This window comes from Neolamprologus multifasciatus, chromosome 13 (genome assembly GCF_963576455.1).
Source record: "Neolamprologus multifasciatus chromosome 13, fNeoMul1.2, whole genome shotgun sequence".
Classification (NCBI taxonomy): domain Eukaryota; kingdom Metazoa; phylum Chordata; class Actinopteri; order Cichliformes; family Cichlidae; genus Neolamprologus; species Neolamprologus multifasciatus.
The window spans coordinates 26,137,031-26,164,249 of NC_140451.1; the positions used below are offsets into that span (position 1 = coordinate 26,137,031).

The window sequence follows — 27,219 nt, forward strand, 5'->3', positions numbered from 1 at the left end:
ATTGTAGCTTTCACATTTAAACTAGCTATAGTTTATTAGCGTTTTTTCTAACTACTTCATGCTTTTCATCTTTATTCTGTATAGATTGCAGTGTACCTTTCATTCGAGGTCAATAAAGAAATATCCAGTAAAAATTTCATCCAGTTTTAGTTTTATTTCTCTTTAGAAAAAAAAAAAAATCTCTTCACTTCAGTACATACACATTGCACAAGGCAGGGAGCCATTTTTTTAAACTGACTTTTTTTTAAAACCATTTTTCCCCCAAATCAGAGTTAAAAGCAGCAGCAGAACTGACGCTGACAACCAGCACTGGGATTCCCAAAACTTCCCAAATGCAGGCGAGCCAAGGTGAACAACCAGCACTGAAATCCAGCAGACAGAAAACAGGCAACCCCCCCACTGAGGCCACCAAAGAGCATCCAAACAAGCTTTGATTCAACAACTACATCTTTCATCACCATCTAATGTTAAGTTGAACTTAGATTAAGAAATAACCTTGGTAACGAAGTAAAATGGATTTGAATTCAATGGGGAAATGTATACAAACAAGTGGTAATAAATGTAAAATGTATATATATATATATATTAATTATATATCCAATTGGCAAATTTAACACAATTACATGTTAATGTCACAAAACTTAGTATCTAGTTAATCTAATCAATCACAGCACAATTAGCCAACAGTTTTAAATTACAGCCCCAATAGAATTATTGGCAAAGGTAATAACTCTGTCTTGTCTTGATGCATTTTCTGTCTGCACTGGGATTGTGAGTCGTGCTTGGGAAACCTGGCTCTGAACAGTTAAAACAACTTTATCAACGGACAGATTGCTGGTGTAGAATATATCATATTAATATTTACAAAATCTCTGTACAATCAAATACACAATATCTGCCCCGCCAGTCAAGCATTCCAGAAAACAGTTAAAAGGCTGGATGTCTTCTCGTACCAGGATGTTCGACCAGATTAACAACCTCTGAGGAAATGTTAGGAAAATGGTGTGAAAGATATTAGACAAGCAAAAGGTCAGAGGAACATGTCATCACAGTGGCTTGTATTAAATATTAGGTTTCACTAACACTACAGAGCTCCAGGACATTTAAAATACTTTTTCCCTCAAACATCCATCCAACATGATAGACTGGATTAGAAGAACATCTGGCACCATTCAAAAATAACTGTCAGACACATCTGGAAAAAAAGGAAAAGAAAAAGAGCTTCTTCTGCTGCATAATTGGGTCTGAAACATCCTGATTACGAGCATCCACCTTGATTAGTGTTAACTAAATCAGCAGGACAGAAACTTCAGGAGGAGAAACTCTCTCTCTGTCAAGATTCAAACAGGATTTCTCAGAAGGAAAAACTAACAGGGTTGCATATCTTTTAGAGTAACATCAAGTCAAATCAACTCTGGTAGGTATTAAAGAAGAGACGTGGGGACAAAGATATCAACAGACGAGATACTGCATAGCTTGTTGGTTAGATTTCACTATGATGACATAAGATTTGCAGTTCAGTGGACACTGTAAGCCAGGGGTCCCCAATCCCAGTCCACGAGGGCCAGTGTCCCTGCAGGTTTTAGATGTCTCCTTGATCCATCACAGCTGATTTAAATGGATAAATTACCTTCTCAACATGTCTTCAGTTCTCCAGAGGCCTCGTAATGAACTAATCATGTGATTCAGGTGTGTTAACCCATGGTGAGATCTAAAACCTGCAGGGACACCGGCCCTCGTGGATTGGGATTGGGGACCCCTGCTGTAGGCCAAGACTCTGTACAGTACATAGAAATACATACTGGTCTGAATACAGATGGTCCCTTCCTATGGGAAATAAAACACCAAAAAAGTGTTAGTGATGTTCAAACAGAAAACTCTAAATTCAGACTGCTGTGAAAGCAGACAGACACCCACACTGATCACTTATGATAACAGAAAAACCCACCACTTAGTAGTTCATTTCCTTAAAAGGACTTAATTCTTGTTTCACATTTTATCTACAGCATGATGCAGTTCCATAAACATTTTATCTGAAGAATTTAAAACCCAGCAAGTGTTCTCATTAGAAACAGTGAAGCTACAACAGTATGCAAGTACACCAGTTAGTTTCAACAATACTAAACGTATCTAAACTCAATATAATCCCATAATCCCACAACAGTCTATAACACCAGCTTCAAATTTCTGGAGTATGAAAATTATGTAATAGCTTGCAATTGTTAATGGGGATATAGGGGTGAACAGTAAAATTAACAACATATCATTTATGTTCTACAGTGATTATGTATCATCTCAAAATGCTTCCCCTAACACCAAGTAAAAAGATACAACCACTGGTTTCCATAAAAAGATGTTCCCCTGTGCTGCAAAACAATGTTCTGCAGACAGTGGTGATATGTGTTCAAAAAGTAAAACTTGCTAAGATAAACTCAACGCTTTCCCACAGATTTCTGCACATTGACAGATTATGACGGCTGGAAGAAATTACACTGGTCTGTTGGGCCAACTGAAATCAATGGAAACATCAATAGAGAACGAAACAAACAAAAAAAAAAAAAACAGGCATTTTAGACATTTTGAAATCACACACACACAAAGATGCCAACTCACATTATCACTCCTTACTGGCCACAAAAAATAAGGATAAAAAAAAAAGAAAAGACAGTCACAACCTCTACCAAAATAAAATAAAAAACAAAGGAAACCAAAGCTAGCACTGAAGGTTAATGTTGTTTATGTACCAAGATCCACTTGGGACTGCAGGTGGACACTTTGATATTCAGACTCTGAATGGGTATTAACTGCAATGAATCTTCTGTTACAGTACAAATGAAAAGGAAAAAAAAAAGCAAGAGTAAAACTTAAAACTTGTAAAAATGAGGTGAAGTAGCAGGGAACTGAAGGGCACAAACATGGTGCAACCAGGCTAACACATGTTAAAAGGCAAATGATTTGGTTTTTTAGATTAAATGAAGTGGTGGCACAAGTTATCAAACTCCAGCCTGATTTTAAAGCAGAGTGGCACCTGACAGATTGAGGTCACTAATTAACATCCAAACATCAGTTGGTACAAGGCAAAGGGGGGAAAACAGAAAAAGAAAAACACACAGAGAAGAAAGCATAGCTTGTGTCACAGTTTGCAGTGTCATCACAGCTAAAAGAAAACATCAGGAAACATTGATCATTTTTGAGGAAGCAATTGCAAAACCTCTCTTCACAATATTATGCCTCCATTATTTCACTACACTGTTACTCAAAACACTTGCATAAGTGATGGCATTTACATTGTTCAAGCCATTACAAAGCTTATAAAGCCTGTTAACCTTTCAGCAGAAATTGAATACAAACTTTTAGTATGAATCACACTGGCTGGACTACAATGAGACAGATAACCCAAACCATTTGTCACAAAAAAAAGTACAATTATCTATTTTGATTCGGTTCAATCACCAAATGGGAAACGATGATGCATTTTCAATTCACAAGAAAATCTTTATAGATGTTATTGCACTATGGGTGTCAGATTAAAATAAACGTTTCACAAAAAGTGGTCTATGATCCTACCCTCCTATGTGTTAAACAAACAGATCAGCAAAGCAGCTTAAGGGTCAGGGTCAAAGTGTAGTCAGTGTGTATGTTAGATGGTGAAGTGGGGACAATATTTGTCAATAAAATGTTCAGAATCCTTAGGATTTTACCCTTGTAATTTTAAGTTTCTGTGTTATTCAGGTACTGTAGGTAAGATTTTCACGAAAATCCGCAATACTGAACACAGCTGGAGGTGTGAGTGTTGATAAAAAGTCTAATGATTAAACGAATTAAGCGACGACTAACTCGAGATTGCGGAAAGAGCATAGTTCCTATTCGGGAGAGTAAAGGCAGGTAGACAGTTATGCCTAATATAAAACAGTGGACAGTATTTCCTGCTTTGCCCAGCTTTATAGCTCAGCTGCTTTTATGATAAAAAGAAAGGCTGTAAAGGTTCAGGCTAGGAAGTGAAGATGGGTGGGACATAACAGCGTAATACACTTGTGGTCTGTTTCTCGAAAAACACTAGACAATTCTTATAGCAAATGGAAAATTTACTAGTAGTGGGACTCTCTACAACTGTTGTTTCTAAGCTTAGTAAATAACACAAACCTTTCCTGTGTCCATGCAAACATGCGCTCATGTTAACTAAATTTCAGCATTCTCAAATAATCGCAGATCACGCTATGTTTCCTTTAAAAAATGGCAATGCTAAATTATTACATATTAAAGCTCTACGTGCCATTTTCAAGTATATGATAAATATACAAGTGTGTTACTTCAGCCCCGGTTACCTCAGTGCAGAAATCTGGACTGGCTCTCGGTTCAAAGGGTCTGAGTCTCTGATCCTATGGGTATTACCCTAAGTGTTAAAAATAGACTTGTTTATAGTGCTAGTGTCAATATAGACTTAGATCAGTGCAAACTGGCAGCAATAGCATATGAAGCCCATTCTCTGTTCAAAGTCTACCACATAATTGTGGCTAATACTCACCAATTATTTAAATTTAGACAATTTGGATTTGAATATTTTCCAGGTTTTTATGGTTGTTTCATAGGAAGCATAAAGTACCTGTTTAAAATTATTGGGAATGTTGGACAACTCTTAAAATTCTGTAAGTGCTTGTTTTTAGAGACGAGTAATTGGGGTTTGGGGGAAAATACAATTAATGGACCGATCCTAAAACAGCTACTAACAGTGTCGGCACCAGAGTGGTAAACAGTCTAACATGTTGGGATGATTCCTAGCTGTCTCCCCCAAACTGACACTTTACCTTTGCATCATCAGCTAACTATTTTTTATGTTGGGATTCTGAGTCTGAACATTTATTAAACTCACACTACAAATCCCCAAACAAGGCATCAGCGTGGCAGAAAAGCCAGAAAAGGATGAATGAAGCTTCCATCTTCCTGACACTGACAGAAAACAGGGAAGTTAAAGAAAAACAGAAATAAATATAAAGATTAGATCAAGTATTTCATACATCACAAACACAAGCAGCCGAGTCAGACTGGGTCCTCAACAGTAGTTCTGGCGATGCCAATCAGAACAGAACAGAACAGAAATCAATGATGCACTGCAATCTGTTGGAAGACAACGTCTTGGTCCCGTCACCTAACACTAAACTCAGCAGGTTGAGTATGCATGCATGGCAACCTGGTGGTGCTAGTTTTGCTTACATATAGGCAGACAAAGGAGAGACAAACAAAAAGCAAAGGCCATATGCAGTAGAGCAAAATAAAAACCGTTTTTTGTTTGTTTGTTTTTTTGCTTCCCGTTGGAGCTGAAGGAGGCAGGTAAAGTATGAATCTCAACAGGTTTTGGCTTCAGTGCACTCTGCAGAAACAGTAGAGCAATGGGCTACTTTTTGTGCAACAAACCGGCAACCACAGCTGCCCAAAGGTGATGTTTCCTTGAGTTGCTGGTGGTACAAATCCCTCATTCAGCAGTTAACTCTTCTGCAAAGCTATCCTATTTTAAAGAACTGTTGCACAAATTGTTTCCCGGCACACTACTGTCCCCAGGATGTAATGCTACAGTAGCTATTCACACAAACACATTAACAAAATACACTAAAATACTTTGTGTCTCTGCTTCCTGACATAGGGCTGATTACACGAATCAGCAGACCCATTTAACGGAAACCATAAATAAAAGATTACAATATTAAACCTCTATGATAGGGGGATGATGGGAAATTTAAGAGATGAATATTAGAGGTCATTGTTATTTACAGGTGTTAAATTATTAAAAATGGCTTTTATCAGTTTCTGTGTTCTCTCTTAGTGTTCCTTTTGTGGCCTCGACGAATGGGACCTTTCAGCAGCTTCAAAAGTTGATGATGTCACAGCATTAAGACATCACGGCCTTCAAGGGCAGGTGACATCGTCTTGTCAAGAGTTGATGTTGTCCTGACAAAATTTCCTTCAGGGGTCCTCTGTTGTCTTGAGCAGCTCCATCAGTGCTCCCACAGCTCCAAAGTAACCCTGGAGCAAAAAGACAAGCAAATATATTTTATAGGCTTTTATCATGTAACCAACCAGTGCTTTGTTTCTGAGGGTATATATAATGATTATAATTATTATTATAAACACATTAAGTAATTACTTTAATTTAATAAAAGGACAGCCGTTTGCTCACCTCGTGTTCAAGGAAGAGAGCTCTTAGTTGGCCTTTGGACCAGTAGTCCATGGCATAAGCTAGCAGCTTGGTGGACACTGTGTTGATACGAAGGAAGTTCCCAACAAACACCACACGCTCAATTTTCTTATGAGAAAAAGAAGAAAAAATTAATTTTAGAGAAACTGAGACCCAACAAACAAGAGTTTAAACAAGTAATTCACAAATTGTTCTGATAATGAAGAAAGGTCATTTCTAAACGCTCCTGTCATCTTAGTAATGACTCATAAATAGCTACACATAAAAAATGTTAGGTTATGTTCTCTTTATCTTTCAAGTGTTCAGCCAATATACTTAATTTTTAGATCTAATATTTTTATAGGCTTTAAAAATCCTTTATTAGTGTGACTCTAAAATCCTCACATATGGCCTAACAAGGAATAATGCAGAGTTCTTATTTCTCTCCCCTGTGTTCCTGGACACGGTCACCAAAGTGATACTAAATCCCAGATCTTTCATTTGGTGAAATAAAATATTTTAAAGGTAAATTTTTGTTATGACATTGACATTTAATCCATGTCATGCAAATCTGATTAAAAACTGACTATATATATATATATATATATATATATATATATATATATATATATATATATATATATAAATATAAAGGCATATAATCTGCAAATACAGTAATAAAGAAAATATAAATAAAATAAAGGTTCTCTAGCACCACCACATGGTGGTGCTAGAGAACCAATAAACAAACACTGATGAAATCTGGTAGAATACCAAAGACACAAAAATGTTGAAAAACATCCTGCTGTGGTGTGTGCGAGTGTGTAATTCTTCCTGAAAACTTAGGGTAACTTTGTGTTTGTCGATGTAGCTTAAACAGCACAATTCTTTGCCAATAAAATGGTCAAATACAGGACTGAAATCCAGTTATCAAGATTTTTGTTTATGATAAAATGGGGGGCTTAATTTTATTACTAAGGCTTTCAGAAGTCATTTAAAAGAAACCCTCCATAACCCTATATATGCACGTTTTTCTTCGCTGCAGCTCTGCATGCAGTGATAGCCCTGTACAATGCTGCTTGATCGCCATGCCACAAGGCAACACTGTAAAGAAGCTCACAGCATGTAGAAATACTCCAGACTGATCCTTTACTTCAGCTTTAGCTGCTATGGTTTTGGTTTTTAAATTAATTTTACAGTTGCCTATTAAAACTAATAAATTGTTGTCACATAGTACCAGTAGCCCCAATCCCAGAATTGTTTTCTACCTTACAGCTGCCTATTTACAAAATATTACAACACAAGTGTGAAATCTGGTGATTTTGTTTTTGCCAGCAAAAAACCCCCAAAACATAAGTAGGGTTTAAAATATAAACAAATCCAGCAACCTTACCAAGAGAAACCCCAAACTTAAAATTAAGGAATATATTTGGACTTCTAAAAATGCAAAAACAAAAAAACTAAACAAAAAAGAAAGCTCCACCCTCCACCACCACCACGGACACACACAACAACAAAGAACTTTTCTTTTCTATTGTTAAATAGCTATAGCAAGCCATAAGATGTAACTTTTGAATGTGTTTGTAAAGAACAATTAGTTGATTTTATGTTTTCGGTAATCCTGAGTAGCCAGTAAAGAGTAGTTTAGGTGTAGGAGTGTCGATGGGTGATGCAATGACTAAATTCTGGTCTGGGTGTCTGTTTCTAAGAACTCAAAGAAACTATCTTAGAGGTTTATGAAACAGTAGATAAACTCATGCAAGTATCTGTATTACATAACCTTTATATGGCTGTTATGATTAGCTGGGTATAGTTGACTGATTCAGCATGTGTGTGTGTACCTCGTTGACTGCACACATGCGTGCTATGGATCCTATGTTATTAGTGATGGTGACCAGAGTGGCTCTGGCCAGGTCTTCCTTACTGATGCTGTCTCGCTTCTCTTTGCTCATCATGTGACCAAAACTATAAAAGAGACCATAAAGAAAACAACATGTAGAAGACATTTTCCTCAAAGTTTAACTTTTCACATTAAAAAAACCAAACAAACAAAAAACGGAAACAAAAAAAAAAGTGAACCCGTAAATTCTTCAAAAACCTTTTGAAGCAACTCTCACTGGGTGTGTGTGTATTTGTGTGTGTTTTGTTTCATTAAATCACTAAAAAGAACACCATAACAAAACACTGATTAGAACTTGATAACTGTGATTACATGTGTTTTTTACAATGCTTTATGGATCAACTTTGGACCCAGAACTGCAGGTTTACTGTATACATGGTAAATTCAGTTTAACCAGAGCACATGAGCCTATGTGTGTCTCTGTGTAAAATATTTATTACTAACTGTTCATTTATTGGTATGTTTTTGCTTTTTTTTTGCAATTAAACAATGTCCACACAATTTTGGATAATTTATCCTCTTATCTCATCGTGCTAAATGAGCAATTTATGTGAGCACATAAATCAGAGCTTTTAGCTCACTCATCAAGTTCCAATGCAATTTCATCCACTTTACACAATTAGATTATTGATTAATCAGGTGTTTTCCAGCTTTTAATCAGAGACACAGATTAAGATTTACTCTAGTGTTGTATCCGGATCTACAGCGTGTTTTTCCCCCCATTTTATTAATCTTTTATAGTTAAAATTAGGGTTGTTCGATAGAACTATATATATCGGATGACGATATAAAAACATCGCTATCGTATGTTTCGTGATGTCGCAAAATAAACTGTTTACGGCAATATTTTTTCATCGTTTTGATGGTCACTGTAGTGGCTATATTAATTTCTAAAAGCTCTCTCTTTCTCCTATATTTAATATAACCACGCTACCGACGAAGAGCGCCTGTTTTTTATGCGTTGTCGTTAGCAACGACGATGGTAAAACCCTTGTGTCCGCTTATTTATTTTCCACATAAACCTTTCACAATAAAGCTCATATATATATATATATATATATATATATTTATATCATAATAATCCGACATGTTTTACAGTCCTGTGGTCTCAGCCTCAGATACTCAACTAATAAAAGTGATGTCACGACAAAAATGAATGACCAACAAAACATTTTTTTTCTCCTTCATTTATGTCAAACAATCTCATGTTTCTCGCGGTTAGTATCATGGTTGCTAGGCAACCTGAACAGCGCGACGAAGGCTAGACCGTCCCATTTCACAAGCCTCTCACTTCCTCACTTCTCGTACTTATAGTACGCACCGTAGGTAGTACGCGTAGTGCGTGTACTTCAAGCGTGCAGACCCTAAATTGGGACACAGCCTTTGTGTCCGCTTATTTATTTTCCACATAAACCTTTCACAATAAAGCTCAAGATCCTGTTGAGACTTTTCAAAATAAACGGAATCATGTGAAAGAGTATGCAGAGTATTTACGGATGAGAAGCAAAAAAGAGCTGTCAGGTGCTAAAAAAATAAACCTTTGACTCAAACGTTAGAACAGGCTTTTCCCTGCTGTACGCTGTGTAATAAATACTCACAAAGAAAACGGCGGCCGTTACAACTTATGTCTAAAAATGTATAGTATCATGCATTGGTTAAAACATTCGACTCCAGGTACACGACGCCCAGCTTGAAACACTTCACGCAAGTCGAGCTACCCGAGATTCACAGAATTTTCAGAAAATTTAAAATTTTTGTGATTTATATCGTTATCGGACGATAGATATTTTATATCGGGATATGAGATTTTGGTCATATCGCACAGCCCTAGTTACAATAACCAAATAGTATTTTAACAGTAAACAATGCAGTCCACCACAGATGCAGTGCAGCCAGCTGAAATAAGCTCCTATAACATCTCCTGTGACATCTACAAAAATTACAAGTGTCACATACAGTCATGTGAAACAGCACAACATTGTGAAAACTAAAGTACACTCTTATTGCTTCCACAGAAATAAAGAGCAGACTCACTCTCTTAATCAAATGCAACAGATTAATTGTTTATAAATCATCTGCAGCTGTGATATATGTGCACCTATATAAAAGCAGATGGTTTGCCAGTTTGCTGTTCTGTAGTGTTCAAGTTAGTTTTAACACAATGCCACAATATTCCTAGGAGTGGACATGCTAGAAAACTAAGAGCTACATCTCAAATTTTACAGGCCTCAGTTAGCATGTTAAAATTCACTACAATAAGAAAAAGACTGAACAGGTAGGTCAAATGTGAGGCCATCCGTCTAACATTTAAAACGTGGCCCCAATTTGGACATGCAACTGGACAATGATCCCAAGCAAAAAGAACACCTGAGAAATAAAACAATCAAGCTGTTGCAACGGCCCAGTCAAAGTCCAGACTTGGTGGGACAGGTCTCTTAATGTCAAGCAGATAGTCTGAGATAACGCTTACTTCAAGTTAGTGCTTCTGAAGCTGGTTCTACAAGCTACTGAATCATGAAATGCACTTAACTAAAATGTTCAGTTTCACATGAATTCACTGGTTTTCATTATCATGTCAGAAGCGAAGACATCGGACAACCAGACAAATACAAGATGTGCATCCTGGTCAAAGTTCAGTAATACAAACAAAACACAGCTCTGTTCATTGCATCACACTGTTCTATTTATTGTCTATTTTATAGTATGTATACAAACACTCCTGGGATCAGTCTGTATTTCATTGTACCGCTAAAGAAACAAAAACAAGAAGCTTTAAAAATATAGAAAGAAAAAAAAGTGACGTTACCTGGATGCTACAGCAGAGCCCTGTAGACCAAATCGCTCGTAGTCTCCCCCATAGATATCTTTCACAAGTTTGTCCACATTTGTAGAGTCACCTTTGCTAGCCATTTCCAAAGCCTCCTCAAATGTCTCACAGCCAGTGAGCAGACAGCAAAGCCCCAGGAATGTACCACCTCCCAGACTGAAAGCAAGAAAAAGAAAGGGTGTAAACAACATAAATTATAGATCAAAGAAAAAGAAGGGAGAAAAATGCTACTGAAGTTTAATGAAGCAATTGAAACGGTGTGAACACTTTAACACTGACAGTACAAAAAAATGCCCATTTCAGCTCCAACCTTGGAACAAATGTCAAGTCCTAGGCCAACAAAATGTCTCACACATTATGCTTCAACTGTAAAATAAACCTCGTAATAAAAATCTTAACACATCTATGGTTTTTATGGCTTTTGGGTGACTTGTCATTTTAGTATTCAAGATTTAGTTTACTATGTTTTTATACTTTTATGTCTTTATTTAAACTCCATATTATTCATTTTATTTTTCTTTGCATATATTTCTGATATTTGCTGCTAGAGAATGTGTACAACATTATTTTTAACGTTATTTTTAAACTGGCAATATAAATACATTCGATTAAAATATGCTACAAAATAAACACCTAGTTGGTGCCAGAATAAGTGAGGAGAAAAAGAGCCAACACGAGACAGCTGTTTTGAAATAAAATACTTTATACAACATTAATATATAAAGCCTTTGTGCCTCGACTTGCCCACACTACAAACACCCACAACAAGTGAGTTCTGTTTGATCATGTTTCTCTTCCTGGAACAGTGCAATAGATTCAGATGGAGGCTGTACACACACACGTAAACACTGATGTCACGGTGAGTAGCTGCAATAAGACACACTTGCCATTTACAGAACAAGGAAGTAACGAATGACCAGAGGTATACTGCGACAACAGCGACTGGCCATAGTTGAAAAAATTTGTTTATAAGGTCAAATATGATTTCACTGTATTACAGAATACTCAGGAGGCTGAGTAAATCCTAATATCATCAAAGGAAAAAACTCTTTGTACAACACATAATGGGTAGAAGTAACTTAAATTTCTTATAAATGTTTACAGTTCATTCTATGATCATATCTAGTTCTACTATTATGTAAGTACTAAGGTACACAAGGTGATAATGAATGTGACTGTGACAACTCAAGCAACTGAGTCTGGCATATCTGCCAGATCTACTAAAGCCATAAAAGTGCCACCTTCACCTTTTGCACATACTCTTGAAAAATACTTCTCATGCAGAACTTCATGTTCAAAGAACACGGATGTAGGACTTAAGAGGAGTTCACCACAACAACAAACAGCTGTAATCCTTCTGTTGGTTACTAGGTTGGAAATCACTTGGTTGAAACAGGACCTATTTTCTATCACTGGCACTTTTTCTTCCATAAATTTTGCTTCAAGCAATGAGTTTACTTCACAGCCGGGTTATAGAAACATTATTTTTTTAACAAGTTTGTTAATGTGAAGAATAATGTGTATATTCTATTATTGAGTGAAAAATAAAAAATAAAAATAAACACTTATCTATAGTTTATAGTTTAGTTTAGTTTTTTTTTTTTTTACTTTTCTTAAATTATTATTGGAGCTGAACTCCAATATAGTTTCTCTGTACTTAATTAATACTTCTGTTAATAACTTATTGGTATTGTCTTCTACTGACATGGACTGTTCTACACACCATCACTTGCCTGTGACAGTAGACACACTGCATCATTAACCTCTTGATCAGATTTTTTAAATATCTTTAAACTTATCTAATCTGAATTTTTAAAAATTATATTCTTATTATTATATTCTTCCACTCTGCTTATAAATAATCTGTGTGCACCATTAAAGAGGTTCCCATTCTCCTCACCTGGTACCAGTCACCCGTTTGTAGTTGTTCTCTGAGTACACAGCCAGTATGGAGACTCCTGAGCCAATGTTGACCAGCAACATAGGAAAGGGGTTGTCCAAAGTGCAGGGCTTCTTCACACAGCTCTGGGTGTCTGATGGGTTCTGGAAGTAGTAGCACTCAGGGTGTCCGTTGAAGCTTACCCGATCGACAAACAGCAGACCACGAATCAAGCAGTCTAGCTCGTCCAGCTTAAGCAGCTCCAGGTCAGCCATCTGCTCACAAATGTAGGAGGTTTAAAACATTGATAAGGCACTACTTTATCTGCTAAATTGTTCCTGATGATTTAAAGTAAAACATTCCTTGAAACCCTTGATTTGTCAGTTGTATAGTATTAAAATGACTCACTGAAAATGGTCTTTAAAAATTAAAAAGTTCCTTATCCAAATGCAGACTAGACTATCAACATTCCTATAAAAGTATACAATGTGGATTACTGTAAATTGGCATGATGGTAACGGCGTAAAAATTAAGAAGAAAACTGGTTGCTTGTAGGGAATAGTAGAGCCCAAGAACAACAATGAAAAAAGTAGAACCACTTATTTGATAGTGTGGAACAACACTGAGTTGGAATTGTTACAGCAAGTAACATGAGTATATGGTGGTCATGGTGGGTAAAACAAAGACTTATAATTGTTGTAAGGAAAAATATGACAGCACACTTGGAACTGGGAAGGGAAGAGTGCAAATAAAAATTATGAGCTATAGCATTAATGTTTTGTCTTAATTTTTGTGATTGCTAAGACAAATCAGCAGTTAAGACAATCAGTAAATGTTCACAAGTCTGTCTCATACTTTGTACAAGTATTGTTTCTCTATACGAAAGCTATGACTTTTAGAGATAAAGAAAAAAAACATGAGTGTAGACGTGAGACATTAAAATATTTGAAAACACATTGGGGTTGAATTGATGACATTTAGCACAGTTTGTGCAGTGTCAGAGATTTCACTGATCCTGCTGAAGTGCAGACAAGGTCAATGAACTTAGGTAAAAAGGTACTGTGAGGGAAGGCAAGAATTTCTGATGAAATTACATTGAAACACGATTCTGTAAACAAATGACCTAAATTTATTGCACTTTTTGTCCCATTTATTCATCTATTAACCATTTTCTTGATTGTTTATCTAGAGTTTGAATTAACATATCAAAAATGGGCGCCAAAGACAAAATAAATTCCCCTTCTGAAACCCTATATGCCACAAACTGATATTGACCTCCCTAGAAATATAAATTCACATTGCTTGTTCTGTACAGGTGGTTACTCCTGTGTATTTCCAGCTACTTTTTCACTGCAACTTTTGAATGGATCAGTGAGAGACTAAAAGTCACCTCAATATAAGAAAATCAAAACCTCAATAAAAGTAGTCACGACTACCAGCAAACTCCTGGAGAGAGACTGCTGAAACTATCAGAATGGACAAAGATGTAGAAAAACTTGAGGGGCAAAGACGATTGCCTTAACCTCCTAAGACCCAAACTCTTTCATGGCATGCATTTTCAATTTCTCTTTGCTATTTGGGCTGATTGGGACCTGATGAATGTAAAAACAAAGAATTACCTGATTTTTTCTTTTTAACCTGATTTTTGTTTCTAAGAAAAATGAGATCCACATAAGAGGACATTCGTTTTAAATTTTGATAGAACACTGGCAGTATAATGTCCTCGTAAGTGGATATCAGGCCCTTGTAGAGCAAAATTTAGTATTTTGGTCTTGACAACCAAAAATGTGATGACCACATATGTGGACGCCAGGTCCTAGGAGGTTAAAAAAAAACAACCAAATACTGTAAAATACTAGGACATGACCACAATGTAATTAACACTTATTGCACCACGCAAAGTATGAATCCTTGCAATAGCGCTGGTTGCTTGCATTGGGTACGTCGTGGGCTGTATAAAGAGTCAATGCACAAACTCTAAATCTGCCGTTATTTGCAAAGGGTAACCACCGTGAATTAATCTGCATATTTGAATTGGCACAGATTTTCAGACATGAAGGATTTGTGTCTCCTCCCAATCTTGCACTGGGGAACTTTAACATGTTAGACAAATGTGTTAACCACTACACCACATATCTATTTTCAATCAACTAAGTATTTGATTAATCAACTATTCACTGTAATTATGTCATAATGTTTAATCAGTACCACTGATACTGAGATGTTATCTCTGTATATACTGCACACTCACCATTCTGAACTCATTCTCAAACTTGTAAGCCCCGCCTCCAGTGGCACAGAGTGTTGTGTGCAAGCTAGAGAAGTTCTTATCCCGTCCCATCTGAATAAAGCGGGGCATGGCCTGTGTTGGGAAGCGAATGAAGTGCAGGTTTCCTGTCCTGCCGCACATGGTCAGATTCCTCAGCTCCAGGTGAACGTCACGGACACCTGTTTTACCTGAATAAGGAAAGGATCATTTTACCATATGGCATTGTCTCCTGATTTGTGTTATGCTTTTAATTTCTTTTGAACACTCAAGTGATCCAAAAGCTGAATTTGAAGCTGATAACAAAATGCATCTCATAAATTGTAAAACTGTAAAATATATCAGTGAGAGATACCTATATCCATCTGCATGTGTAAATAGTCATACCATAGGCAACATTTGAGGTGAGGTAGCGGCGGATTGACTTGAGGTTTTCCACTTCCTCCTGTTCTTCCTCTGCAGTTATATCGACTGGCTCAAAGTACACCAACTTGACCAAAGTCCCACCAATGTCCATACCAAACCAGGGGAAGGCTGGAGAAGGTAATGGAAAAACAAGGAAACTGTCACTTTAAAAAGAAAAACAAGACATTATGCAGACATTTTTGCATAACATATTGAATTCTGGTTGTTCTGTTAATAAAAATAAATACAAGACTATTTCCTTTGCAAATGATAAGCACATACCCCTGAACCATGATGTGCTCTAGACCAAAGTTGCATGAAATAAGCACCAGAGACTCAGAGTAATAATCCTTAATAGAAATCTATGGAAGAACTCAATAACGGCAAGGCATTTATCCCCCAATCCCTTTGCCAAAAGCCAATTAAAAGCTAAACCAGGAAACATATGAGCCATCTGGGTTGCTGCACAGATACATGCAGTTGTCAATCATAACACTTTCAATTGTGATTGTGACAGGCACATCTGCTCATTATTATCCAAGTCTATGGATATCATAATAAAGGAATGAATAAAGGAAATGAAGCAAATTCCAGTAATTCTATCAATGGAGTTTATTACTAATGTCTCCCCGTTCATTTAGATAGGAGTTGCAAAATAACTGCCCAAAGGCAGTTACGATGTCCAAATTGCCAAGACAGTAATCTTGCTTCCAGGATGGTTTTAGTAGGAGCACTGTACATCGAATGCTGCAAAAAAAAAACAACAACACTCGAGTGAGGGGAAACAATCTGGACTTGATATTTTTGGGGGTAGAACACTGAGTTCAACACAAAAAAATGAAAATCTTCCAGCACCACTGGCTAGAGAAAAAAGCTACCACAGCACAACAAGATTGCCATAGAAACAGTTACCACTCCCCATCATCTCCTGTTCACTCGGTATCTCATACACTGTTCAGCCTCCTATTTTCTCTTTCCCTTAGCTTCTCCTCTCCACCTCTCAGCCTTTATCACAGTCTCATACACACCATCCATCTTCCTTTCTCGACCTTTCCCACTTCCTCCCCTCCTCCATCTCCATCAGCATTCTCTCATTTGGAGTTTCTTGCCTTTCACCACACATTTTTCCTTTTTGTCCTTTCAGCTTTTTATTTTAGTGAACACCATCTTCTTCCGGCTTCATTCTGTTCCACTCCTCCTTATAGCTTTCCCTTGTTTCTCATCTGTCAGTCACTTTAATTAAATAAACATTTACATGGCCAGGATGACATAAGTGATACTGCGGGATGTTTTTAATTCACCACAAAGCAATGGATATTTGCCTCCAAAAACAATACATCAAATTGTATTCTTATTGGGTTTTTTCCAAGACATACAAAATGTATTGCTATTTTTAGAAGCTAACTGCATTGGCACTTCAGCAAAGAGAAAAGTTCTGGTTGAAATTTTGGTAAGAATGGTTTGATAACAAAATGAGGTTACACCGAGCTAAATGAGAAGAAAAACACTCAGCATACCTCAAGTTTAGTTTTAAGGTTTTGCTGCGCTGTAGAGAGGCAAGACAAATATGAAAAGGAAGGTTTCGCACATGACATTTAATACTGGCTGTATCATTTAGTGTGTAGTTAGGAACAATGGAAACCATGTGCTAGTGTTCAAGACAACCATGCTCACTTAAACTGTGTTGCTGTGGAAGCAATGAACAAAAGAATGTGTTGAAGCAAACCATTTAGTACATAACTGGTAAACAGCACACTGAGACAATATATAATGTCTTTCACATGTAAACAAAATCCTACAGAAACACAGATGATAAACAAATGAAGCATGCTTCTATAACTCGGCTGATCAGTTTATTATGAGATGTATGACCCAAACACTGACACTTGTGATGTGTCCTTACTTTACACATCAGCTTGATTTCCATTCTGAGTAATATATATTTCCCTGTAAATATAGAATAAGCAATTCAAGACTCCAGACGTATAAACTTGGATTTGGTTCACTGAATACTGTTAGATGCTAAGAACACATTTTATTTTAAACCTTCAATGAGAGTAAATGTTGATCAGTAAGCATCTCTACTGAAGCAGCTACCTCTGAATAGAAGTTCAGCATATGATTAATCACTTAACTGTAAAAAGAGTGTGTCCCTGCAGTCATCAGTTTCCTATCAATTTCAAAAACTCTCAATAATAACACAAAGAATAAATAGTAAATACAACATTCATAAATAATTCATCAATTAACTGTTTCAAATCCAAGTAAATCAGACTTAGAACATTGATATCTTTGACTCTTTACCTTCATGAGAGTAGTAGTTAAACACTAAACTAATTTACCACCATCTGGACTTAAAAAGGTCAGCACGTGACTGTTCACTGCCCTCTCTGTGCCTTTACTGTGGCCCTTGCATGATGATCAGAGTGACTATTTCACAACTGACCAGTGAAGGGAACAGACTGACTGTCTGGCTTACTGAGGCAAAGTCCACTTTCAGCTAAGCTCAGGATTCCACTTCAGAGGATGATCACTTGTAAACACATACTTTATGATTTACTAGCAATTAGTGTTAGCAACACAAGCATATGCACAAGTGACCCTCGATCTAATGTTTATGGTAAATTATGTCAAACTGACATCTATACAGACAAAGGTATTGGGCCAAATGTCTTAATCTTTGAATTCAGGTGTTTTAAATCCACAGGTTTTATACACAGGTGTATAAAATTAGGCACCTAACAACGTAGTCTGTCTTTAAAAATGTTTGAGAAAGAATGTGTCGTTCTAAAGAGCTCACTGAATTCGAATGTGGTACTGTAACAGGATGCCAAGATTGCAAAAACTAAGTTTGCTGCATGTCTTCCCTTGTAAAAATTCCACAATCAACTGTAAGTGGTATTATTGCAAAGTGGTAGGGTTTAGGAACCACAGCAACTCAGCCACAAAATGGCAGACCATAAAGACTTACAGAACAGGGTTGCTGTGAACTGAGGATCTTAGTGTGTAAAAGTCACGAGTGCTCTGCTGACTCAATAACTACAGGTCTCCAAACCACCCTCTCAGAGTAAACATCAGCACAAGAACTATGCACCAAGACTTCGTGGAATGGTTTTGGCCAAGCAGATCCTGTAGGGGGAATGTGTCCTTATACGATACTGTTTACGGTTTGTCAGAAAAGTGAATGCGCAACAGTAACTTCAGTATTAATCTCTTTAATATAACATCTCACTTTTGGTGAAACTGTGTCACAGTCTCCACTTTTACACCTACTAAAATCTACTTTCTTTTGAACACATAAAGGATAGGCTTTGTAAATGATATAACACTGATATTGCTTTTAATGTCAGCAAACTGTCGTAACCAAAGGTTACTCAGGTTTCACATTATTTTTAATATCTATAAAATGATTTGCACAGAACAATGTAAACTCGTGCAATACTTTTACACCTTTGCCTATTGAAAACTGAGCTAACTAATAGGAACCAAAAACAACTCTATGACTTTTAGCCCTGTTAAGGTTATCTGTTGATAACCCAACGCTACACCTGCTCCAACTCCACTACAGTGGCTAATGCCCTTCAGTCACCCACCACATTGTCTAGTGCACTTTTGCCACTGTGCCCTCTTACCCAGTGACCTTCTCTCATGTCTGTAAATAAGAACTGACAGACATTGATTTTCCAATGCCTGCTGTGGAAATCTCACCTGCTAGATTTTTTTTTAACGCAAACATTCCTCTTGTTGAGTGTGACACTAATGATTCTTAGATTCATTACTATCATTTTATCCTGCCAAACAAAGAGAGTATTTTTTTCTTTTTCTGTTTTTTTAACCCTCCTGTCATCCTGGCACCTTTTTGTGCTCCTTTCTGGTTTTAAATTCAAGCCATTTCCACTGTGTTCAGTGGAATATAACCAAACTTGCCAAAGGATTTTTTTTTTAATTTTTTTTTTTAATTTCGGTGTGAATTTATTAAATCAGCCTAAAATGGCTGAGCAGCAAAAATCCCCACACCCAACTTCCTTGTGCCGTTTTGTGTCCCATTGACAACCATTATAAACGCTATTTTTCATCCCAAAATTATTATTATATGATTTTTTTTTTTTTTTTTGCTTTGGATGTCAATGAGGACTCAGGGCCTTGAAATTGTAATTTTTATATTTGTCCACTGGGTGGCGCCATTTTCCCACTTTTGGGCAAGTGACGGCAATGGAGTAAATCCTGTATTTATTCCATAGACTTTCTGCTCAAATAAATGATAATTCTGTGTCACTAACAGTCTTAGACAATGGTGTGTAAGTTTAAAAAATGTAAAATAAAGGTCTTTATGCCTAAAAAAATTAAAAAAGAAAGAGAAAAATAAGTGTGTCTGTGTCTAACTTCAAAAGTCTTTCCTCTCTTTGAAGGCCACCCTGCGATATAAACAAAATAAACATAAAAGCAGGGGCCAAAACCAAATTAGACTTTATTTTGTCTGCGGGCTCAAATTGTTTATGCAGGTGCAATGCAGCAGAGGTTATAAGAATGAGCAGTAGAGCGGGAGTAGTCATTTTCAGGATGGCAAGATATTATAGCACAGATGAAGTGTTGGAAATGGTCCTGGACTCTGAGTGCCAGGATAGCTGCTCATCCTCCTCCGAGGATGATGGAGAGGAAACGGATAATTCTGTGGAACTAGAGCAGCTGGAGTCCAGTTCCCATGAAGAAATATCTGACGCTGAGAGCGAAGGGGAGATGGAGACGGAGGAAGCAGCTCCGGAATGGACTGCAAAAAATGGCAAAATCGTGTGGTCCCCCACACATACGGAGACCCTCCGCTATGTTCCTGCAGCTACAAATGTCACCCCAGGACCGACACACTACGCCGCCGCCCGAATCAGGGACCCGGCATCCAGCTTTGCACTCCTCTTCACAGACGAAATTGTGCAGCACACGGTGGCCATGACAAATCTGCACGGGAGACGCGCAGTCGCCGGCTGGCGAGACATGGACTGTGATGAATTGCGTGCTTATGTTGGGCTGCTCATCTTGGCCGGTGTTTACCGGTCAAGACACGAATCGTCTCTCAGCCTCTGGGATGATAAATGCGGACGGGATATTTTTCGAGCCACCATGTCCCACAAGCGTTTCCATCAAATCGGCGGGGCGCTTCGTTTTGATGATAAGCTTTCCCGACCCCGACGCCGTCAGGACAAGCTGGCTGCCTTCCGCAAGGTGTGGGATTTGTGGACGAATCGCCTGGAGCTGCTCTTCAACCCAGGGAGAGACATTTGTGTTGATGAACAGCTCGTCCCGTTCCGAGGAAGGTGCAAGTTCAAGCAATATATACCAACGAAGCCAGCAAGGTACGGTCTAAAAATATGGGCTGTATGCGACGTGGAAACCTCCTACGCCTGGAGACTCCAGGTATACACCGGCAAAACTGGCGATCGCGCGGAGGTGAACCAGGGGATGCGGGTTGCTCTGGAGCTAACAGAGGGGCTCCAGGGAAACGTGGTGACATGTGACAATTTTTTCACGTCCTTTGCCCTGGCAGAAGAGCTGCTGAGGAGGAAACTGGCCCTAGTCGGCACGATTAGGAGAAATAAGCCGGAGCTTCCACCTCGATTGCTCCAGACAAGAGGGAGAGCGGTCTTGTCGTCCGCCTTCGCCTTCACGCTCACCCACACTCTTGTCTCTTATATCCCCCGACGTGGCAAAAATGTGCTCTTGATGAGCACAAAACACCGCTCTCCGGATGTGAGCGAGGAAGGGAAGCGAAAGCCAGTAATCATACAAGATTACAATCGGTGCAAAGGTGGTGTCGACAACCTTGACAAGGTAGGTGTCATTACGCATCAGTTACGCACAGATTTATTCATTCTTGCTCATATATTCTTTTGTAAAATATACATAGGTTTGATTTTCTGTTTTTTGTGTGGGGTTTTTTTTTTTTTTTTTTTAGGTTGTCGGCACCTATTCCTGTAGGAGGATAACTAATCGCTGGCCAGTGGCACTCTTCCACAACCTGCTGGACGTGTCACTCTACAACTCCTACGTGCTGTGGACAGCTATCGACCCATCCTGGAAACAGCAGAAAAATTACAAACGGAGGCTGTATGCTGAAGAAGTGGGTGAAGCTTTAGTAAACCCACACATACTGAAGCGAACACGCCTTCCCCGCTCATCAGGTGCTGCAGACATCGTGACGAGAGTGCAGAGTGCTGCTGCAGACCCCGCCCTGATCCCCAATTCCAAGGGCAGGAGACAGTGCGACTTCTGCCATGAGAAAAAGAAACGTGTCGTCACCACCTGCTGCAAATGCGGGAAGTCCACATGTAAGGACCACCTTCTGGTCATTTGCAGCCTCTGCGTCAACTGAGGACTCTGACACCTCCACATACACACCACACCTCCACACACCTCCACATATGCTCTTCCCCTCTCCCTCGCTCTTTCTTACTTATATCTTTCTCGTTCCCAAAAACATAAATGTTCATGTTCATTGTTCAAAATAAAAGTTTTTTTCTGGTTCAAACTGATCTTGTATTTTCATTTACATATTTTTTTTCATTTTATTTTAGAACACAACAAGGAAAAAAGCATTTAGTGGGGAAAAAGTGAAAAACCATAATATACCATTATATTGAATTTCCTGTGCCCCTGCAAAAAAAATAATGCTGGATCAAAACAAATGTTGGTGCGAATCTTTGGACCATCCAAAGGCCTAATTATAATAAAAGTCAAATATTACTTCAAATGTTTTTTATGGAAAATATTTAGTTTTTTTGTTTTTTGGGGCTATAAAAATGGTGCGCTCATGTAATTAAACTGCGATTTAAAGGGTTAAAACCCCCGAAATATAATTAAAACTTTACATGAATATTTCAGGGAGAAGTAGTTGTAAAAGATTGGCTAATTTAAAGTGGAAGAAAATATGAATATATAATCTTTTTATAGCACTTTTTGGGGCGTGGCAGAAAACGGCCACTAGGGCGATGGACGTAAGTTTTTCTTTTAATTTGCCCCTGCATTAAAAATAATGCTGGATCAAAACAAATGTTGGTGCGAATCTTTGGACCATCCAAAGGCCTAATTATAATAAAAGTCAAATATTACTTCAAATGTTTTTTATGGAAAATATTTAGTTTTTTTGTTTTTTGGGGCTATAAAAATGGTGCGCTCATGTAATTAAACTGCGATTTAAAGGGTTAAAACCCCCGAAATATAATTAAAACTTTACATGAATATTTCAGGGAGAAGTAGTTTTAAAAGATTGGCTAATTTAAAGTGGAAGAAAATATGAATATATAATCTTTTTATAGCACTTTTTGGGGCGTGGCAGAAAACGGCCACTAGGGCGATGGACGTAAGTTTTTCTTTTAATTTGCCCCTGCATTAAAAATAATGCTGGATCAAAACAAATGTTGGTGCGAATCTTTGGACCATCCAAAGGCCTAATTATAATAAAAGTCAAATATTACTTCAAATGTTTTTTATGGAAAATATTTAGTTTTTTTGTTTTTTGGGGCTATAAAAACAGTGCGCTCATGTAATTAAACTGCGATTTAAAGGGTTAAAACCCCCGAAATATAATTAAAACTTTATATGAATATTTCAGGGAGAAGTAGTTTTAAAAGATTGGCTAATTTAAAGTGGAAAAAAATATGAATATATAATATTTTTATAGCACTTTTTGGGGCGTGGCAGAAAACGGCCTCTAGGGTGATGGACGTAAGTTTTTCTTTTAATTTGCCCCTGTAAAAAAAATAATGCTGGATCAAAACAAATGTTGGTGCGAATCTTTGGACCATCCAAAGGCCTAATTATAATAAAAGTCAAATATTACTTCAAATGTTTTTTTATGGAAAATATTTAGTTTTTTCGTTTTTTGGGGCTATAAAAACAGTGCGCTCATGTAATTAAACTGCGATTTAAAGGGTTAAAACCCCCGAAATATAATTAAAACTTTATATGAATATTTCAGGGAGAAGTAGTTTTAAAAGATTGGCTAATTTAAAGTGGAAAAAAATATGAATATATAATATTTTTATAGCACTTTATGGGGCGTGGCAGAAAACGGCCTCTAGGGTGATGGACGTAAGTTTTTTAAAGGATGACAGGAGGGTTAATAAAGGAAATACATGCTTATGATAGAGACAGCAGCTCTCACCACTGAGATCAAGAGTAATGGTTTAAAAGAGAAAGTAAAATTGCACAAGTATTATGGATTGTTACTAGCATTTCTGCCTTCCACCTTTGAAGAAATGAAATCTCCCACTCTGAGAAAATGAAAGGCAACACTGCAAGCAAAAGGAACGAAAGCCAGCCAGGGTAGATGACAGGGTCTGTCTCAAGTGACAATCATGTTTTTCTCCATAATCCCAGCCAAAAAACAAACTCACAAGCAGTACATGACATTATTCAAATTCAGAATTTAAATGTATACAAACAAACATATTTATTTAACATTACACTGTAAAAATCATGACTTCCTCCCTGAGATAAACATAAATAATCTAAGGATTTTAAGTTTGCCTATTTTGAGCTGCTTGGAGACTCTAACTATGTTAACATCACTGCTGTGACTTTTTAATGATCTGTGTGAAAACTACAAACTTCCTGTTTCCCTTTTTAGGGTTTTATGTTGTCATTGTGGAAATTCTTTAAACTACATTTAAGCCACAATAATAATGTTAGTGAGGAAGATGTCAGTTATGGTTCAGATGGTACAGCAGAGTGTCCACTAATTGCAAGCTTGGTGTTTCAAGCTCCAGCCCCTTCTGCTGATGTCATATGTCCTGAACCTGAAGCACTGAAATTGCTTAGCCCATTACATGGGCAGCCAAGTATCATGCACAGCGCCTGCAACACTGGTGTTTGCCTTGAACAAGAGGCAAAAATCACAAATACATTGTAAGAGAAAACTGTAACCCTGTTTTGAAGCCTGTTGGCGATAATGTACAAAATGTAATGCCACAATGCAATAATTGAAAATGACTTTGTCATTAAGACAAGATATTAAATGTTGAAAATGAGAAGTTGTGGCTTCCATTTGATTACATGATACTGCATTGCATTTATTTAACAAAACTCTTTAACTATTTGGGAACTGATTTGACCATTTTTTTTCTTGATAAAGGATATGAGCTGCTCAGCAGTTCAGTTATACTTTTCATTTTGTAATGCTTTCAATAAGTGACAGGACTACATTGCCAGCCCCAGTCTTTTATGAAAGATCCATGCTGTTGTATTACATGGAGAATTGAGTGTGGCATTATTCTTCTAAACAAGCCCTTTCTTGAAGAAGACACTGTTCCATAAAATATTTACATATTGTTCAGCATTAATGAAGCCTTCACAAATGTACAGATTATCCGTACTATATGACGCCTCATTCAGTCAGAAGTACTAGCTTTTCAACTTCAAGCTGATCACAAGTAGGAAAGGTCCCTCTACCCCTGGCAAAAAAAGCAAAAAATAAATAAATCCCTTTTTAATTTGACAGACCACCCGGACAGTTTCCATACCACCTCAGTCTATCATAAATGTACTCAATCTTAGAGAGGATAAAAATTAAAAATTAAGCTTTACAGTTCTTCTGAGGTTGTGTCTAAAAGTGGGCTTTCAGGGCTTAGTGGACGGGGGGGGGGGGGGGGGGGGGGGGAGGAAAGAGCAACAAAGGGACCTCTTTGGATTTCAATGAGGGATGCTACATTTTATTCAACAAGGCCACTACATCAATGGGAAACAGAACTAATAGAGCACGGGTAGTCATCAATCACCATCAATTTTGTGTGTGGAAATCAGAGGCTAAAAAGACTGTAAATCCAAAGTTTGGGGACAATAGATAGCAGAGATTAAAGTTGTTAGTAAATGTATTGAGGTTTGTAAGCCCCTCTTGTTTTACCATTTCTCTTTGTTACTTTTGTGTTTTTTCAGTAACCTTTTGCACTGCCTATTTGACTTGGACTTCTTAAAAGAAGAGACCTGGTATGTCTTCAGGAACTTTGTAACTAAATAAAGCATAAATAAAAAATAAAGAATATCAAAGAGATATAAAGTTAACAAAACGCAAAAAAATACTGTTGATACAAATGCTCCCTTCTGCCAGCTTGGCACAATAGGTTAAGACAGACTACCACCAACTTTTTCTAACATGTAAACATTGGCTGTGTTGGGACAAAGTTTCCACTTCATGAAAAATGCATTTCCTGACTGACATGTCACCGTTTTGTCCTGAGGGGGTCTGTATCTCCAACTTGCGAGGATGCTTTCCTGGGAGAGAAGTTATTAGCAAATAGGGCTGGGCCATATCATACCTTTCACGGTAATACCGGTATAATGTTGGGCAACGATAAGAAAATGAAATCTCGCGATAGAATATGGGTAAAACGCGCATGCACAGGCCTTTGTTTTCATACGCACATAGCGGAAAAAGCATGGCGGCGATGGAGAATGAGAAGGGCGAAAGCGGAACGTTGAATGAAACGCACAAATCAGAATTGGTTTGTAAAAATGCTGCAACTTCAGTGGTGTGGCACTGGTTTGGCTTTCGTCCGTCAGATACACAACAAAGCACTATTTTTGGTAGAGGATGCTAGCGGGCGTCGTTATTACCGTGTTTTTTGGAAAATATGGCACACTTAAAATCAATCCTTTGATTTTTTCTGAAACTCGACAGTGCCCCTTATAATCCGGTGTGCCTTATGTATGAATTCTGGTTGTGTTTACTGAGCTCGAAACGATTTTATGTGGTACACGGCACTCGAAAATCTGTCAAATATTTTAGTACGACTTTGCTAAGCTATGAACCCGCACCGCTTGATGGATTGTCGGAGCATTACGGCTACCGTAGGCAGGCCAATTTCCACTGGAAATGCCTTTTGGTTAAACTGTCAGCAAGGAATTTGCATTTGCACTATTAAATTTTTATATAACTTTAATGCACATAAAAAACAGCTGCTTGTTTAAGTGAAAATACATTGATGTTTTTTTTTTTTTGCACTAATAAAGTTGTGGAGTTGTAAAGTATTTTGTCTAGTGTCAATTATATCGTCAGTTATAACGTTATCGCAAATTTTCAAATGTATATCGTGATAAATACTTTTGGTCATATCGCCCTGCTCTATTAGCAAATATGAATATATAGCCTAGTCATTTGAGTACTTTTTTTGTTATTGTTGAATTTCATGGACATGCCTGTGGTAGACTGGCAGTCTGTCCAGGTTGTACCCTGCCCCCTCACACTATGATAGATGAGATAGGCTCCAGCACCACCAGAACTCTGAATTTGATAAGTTGAAGAAAATGGATGGTTGAGTGGATGGATTTCATTACATACTGAAACTTGATTCACTGCAAGGCAAATAGGAAAACTACTGTTAGCTGTTTCCATCACTCTTTTACTATTATGTAGAAAGTTATTTAAGGTATCCAAAGCATTTAAATCTCTCTACGAGTTGCTCTTTAGCAATTTCAGGGTCATCGAAAAAACAAGAAGTCAGGAACTCCTGACTTATTCAAGGCTCTGTATGCTCTTTGAAGCCTTGAATAAGTCAGGAACTTCTGACTTATTCAAAGAGCATACAGAGCCATATCACACAAACACACTTTGCCAACCAAAGAGCAAGGTTGGGGCATGAAGACTGATTTGTGTAGATGTAGGTAAAAGGTCCTTGGCCTAACAAACACCGATATTGCACTGCATGTCCCCATGACATACACAGATTTCACATACACACATAGACACACAACCCGGCTCAGCTATCTTAGTGAGGACCTTCATTGA

The 27,219-nt window shown here is 37.6% G+C and overlaps 1 protein-coding gene across 2 annotated transcripts in view; it reads right to left on the reverse strand.

Annotated features, from left to right (window-relative positions):
• Positions 1 to 134: 134 nt before the first annotated feature.
• Positions 135 to 27,219, reverse strand: part of pank1a (pantothenate kinase 1a) — a 33,461-nt gene continuing 6,376 nt past the window's right edge. For both annotated transcript variants that reach the window (XM_085183438.1, XM_085183439.1), the window contains exons 2-8: positions 15,429 to 15,575; positions 15,027 to 15,232; positions 12,797 to 13,050; positions 10,876 to 11,052; positions 8,011 to 8,134; positions 6,173 to 6,298; positions 135 to 6,018 (exon numbers count right to left, since the gene is read on the reverse strand). In XM_085183438.1, the coding sequence (XP_085039564.1) occupies positions 5,959 to 6,018; positions 6,173 to 6,298; positions 8,011 to 8,134; positions 10,876 to 11,052; positions 12,797 to 13,050; positions 15,027 to 15,232; positions 15,429 to 15,575 (1,094 nt within the window). In that variant the 3' untranslated portion in view covers positions 135 to 5,958. The remainder of the gene's footprint in view (positions 6,019 to 6,172; positions 6,299 to 8,010; positions 8,135 to 10,875; positions 11,053 to 12,796; positions 13,051 to 15,026; positions 15,233 to 15,428; positions 15,576 to 27,219) is intronic.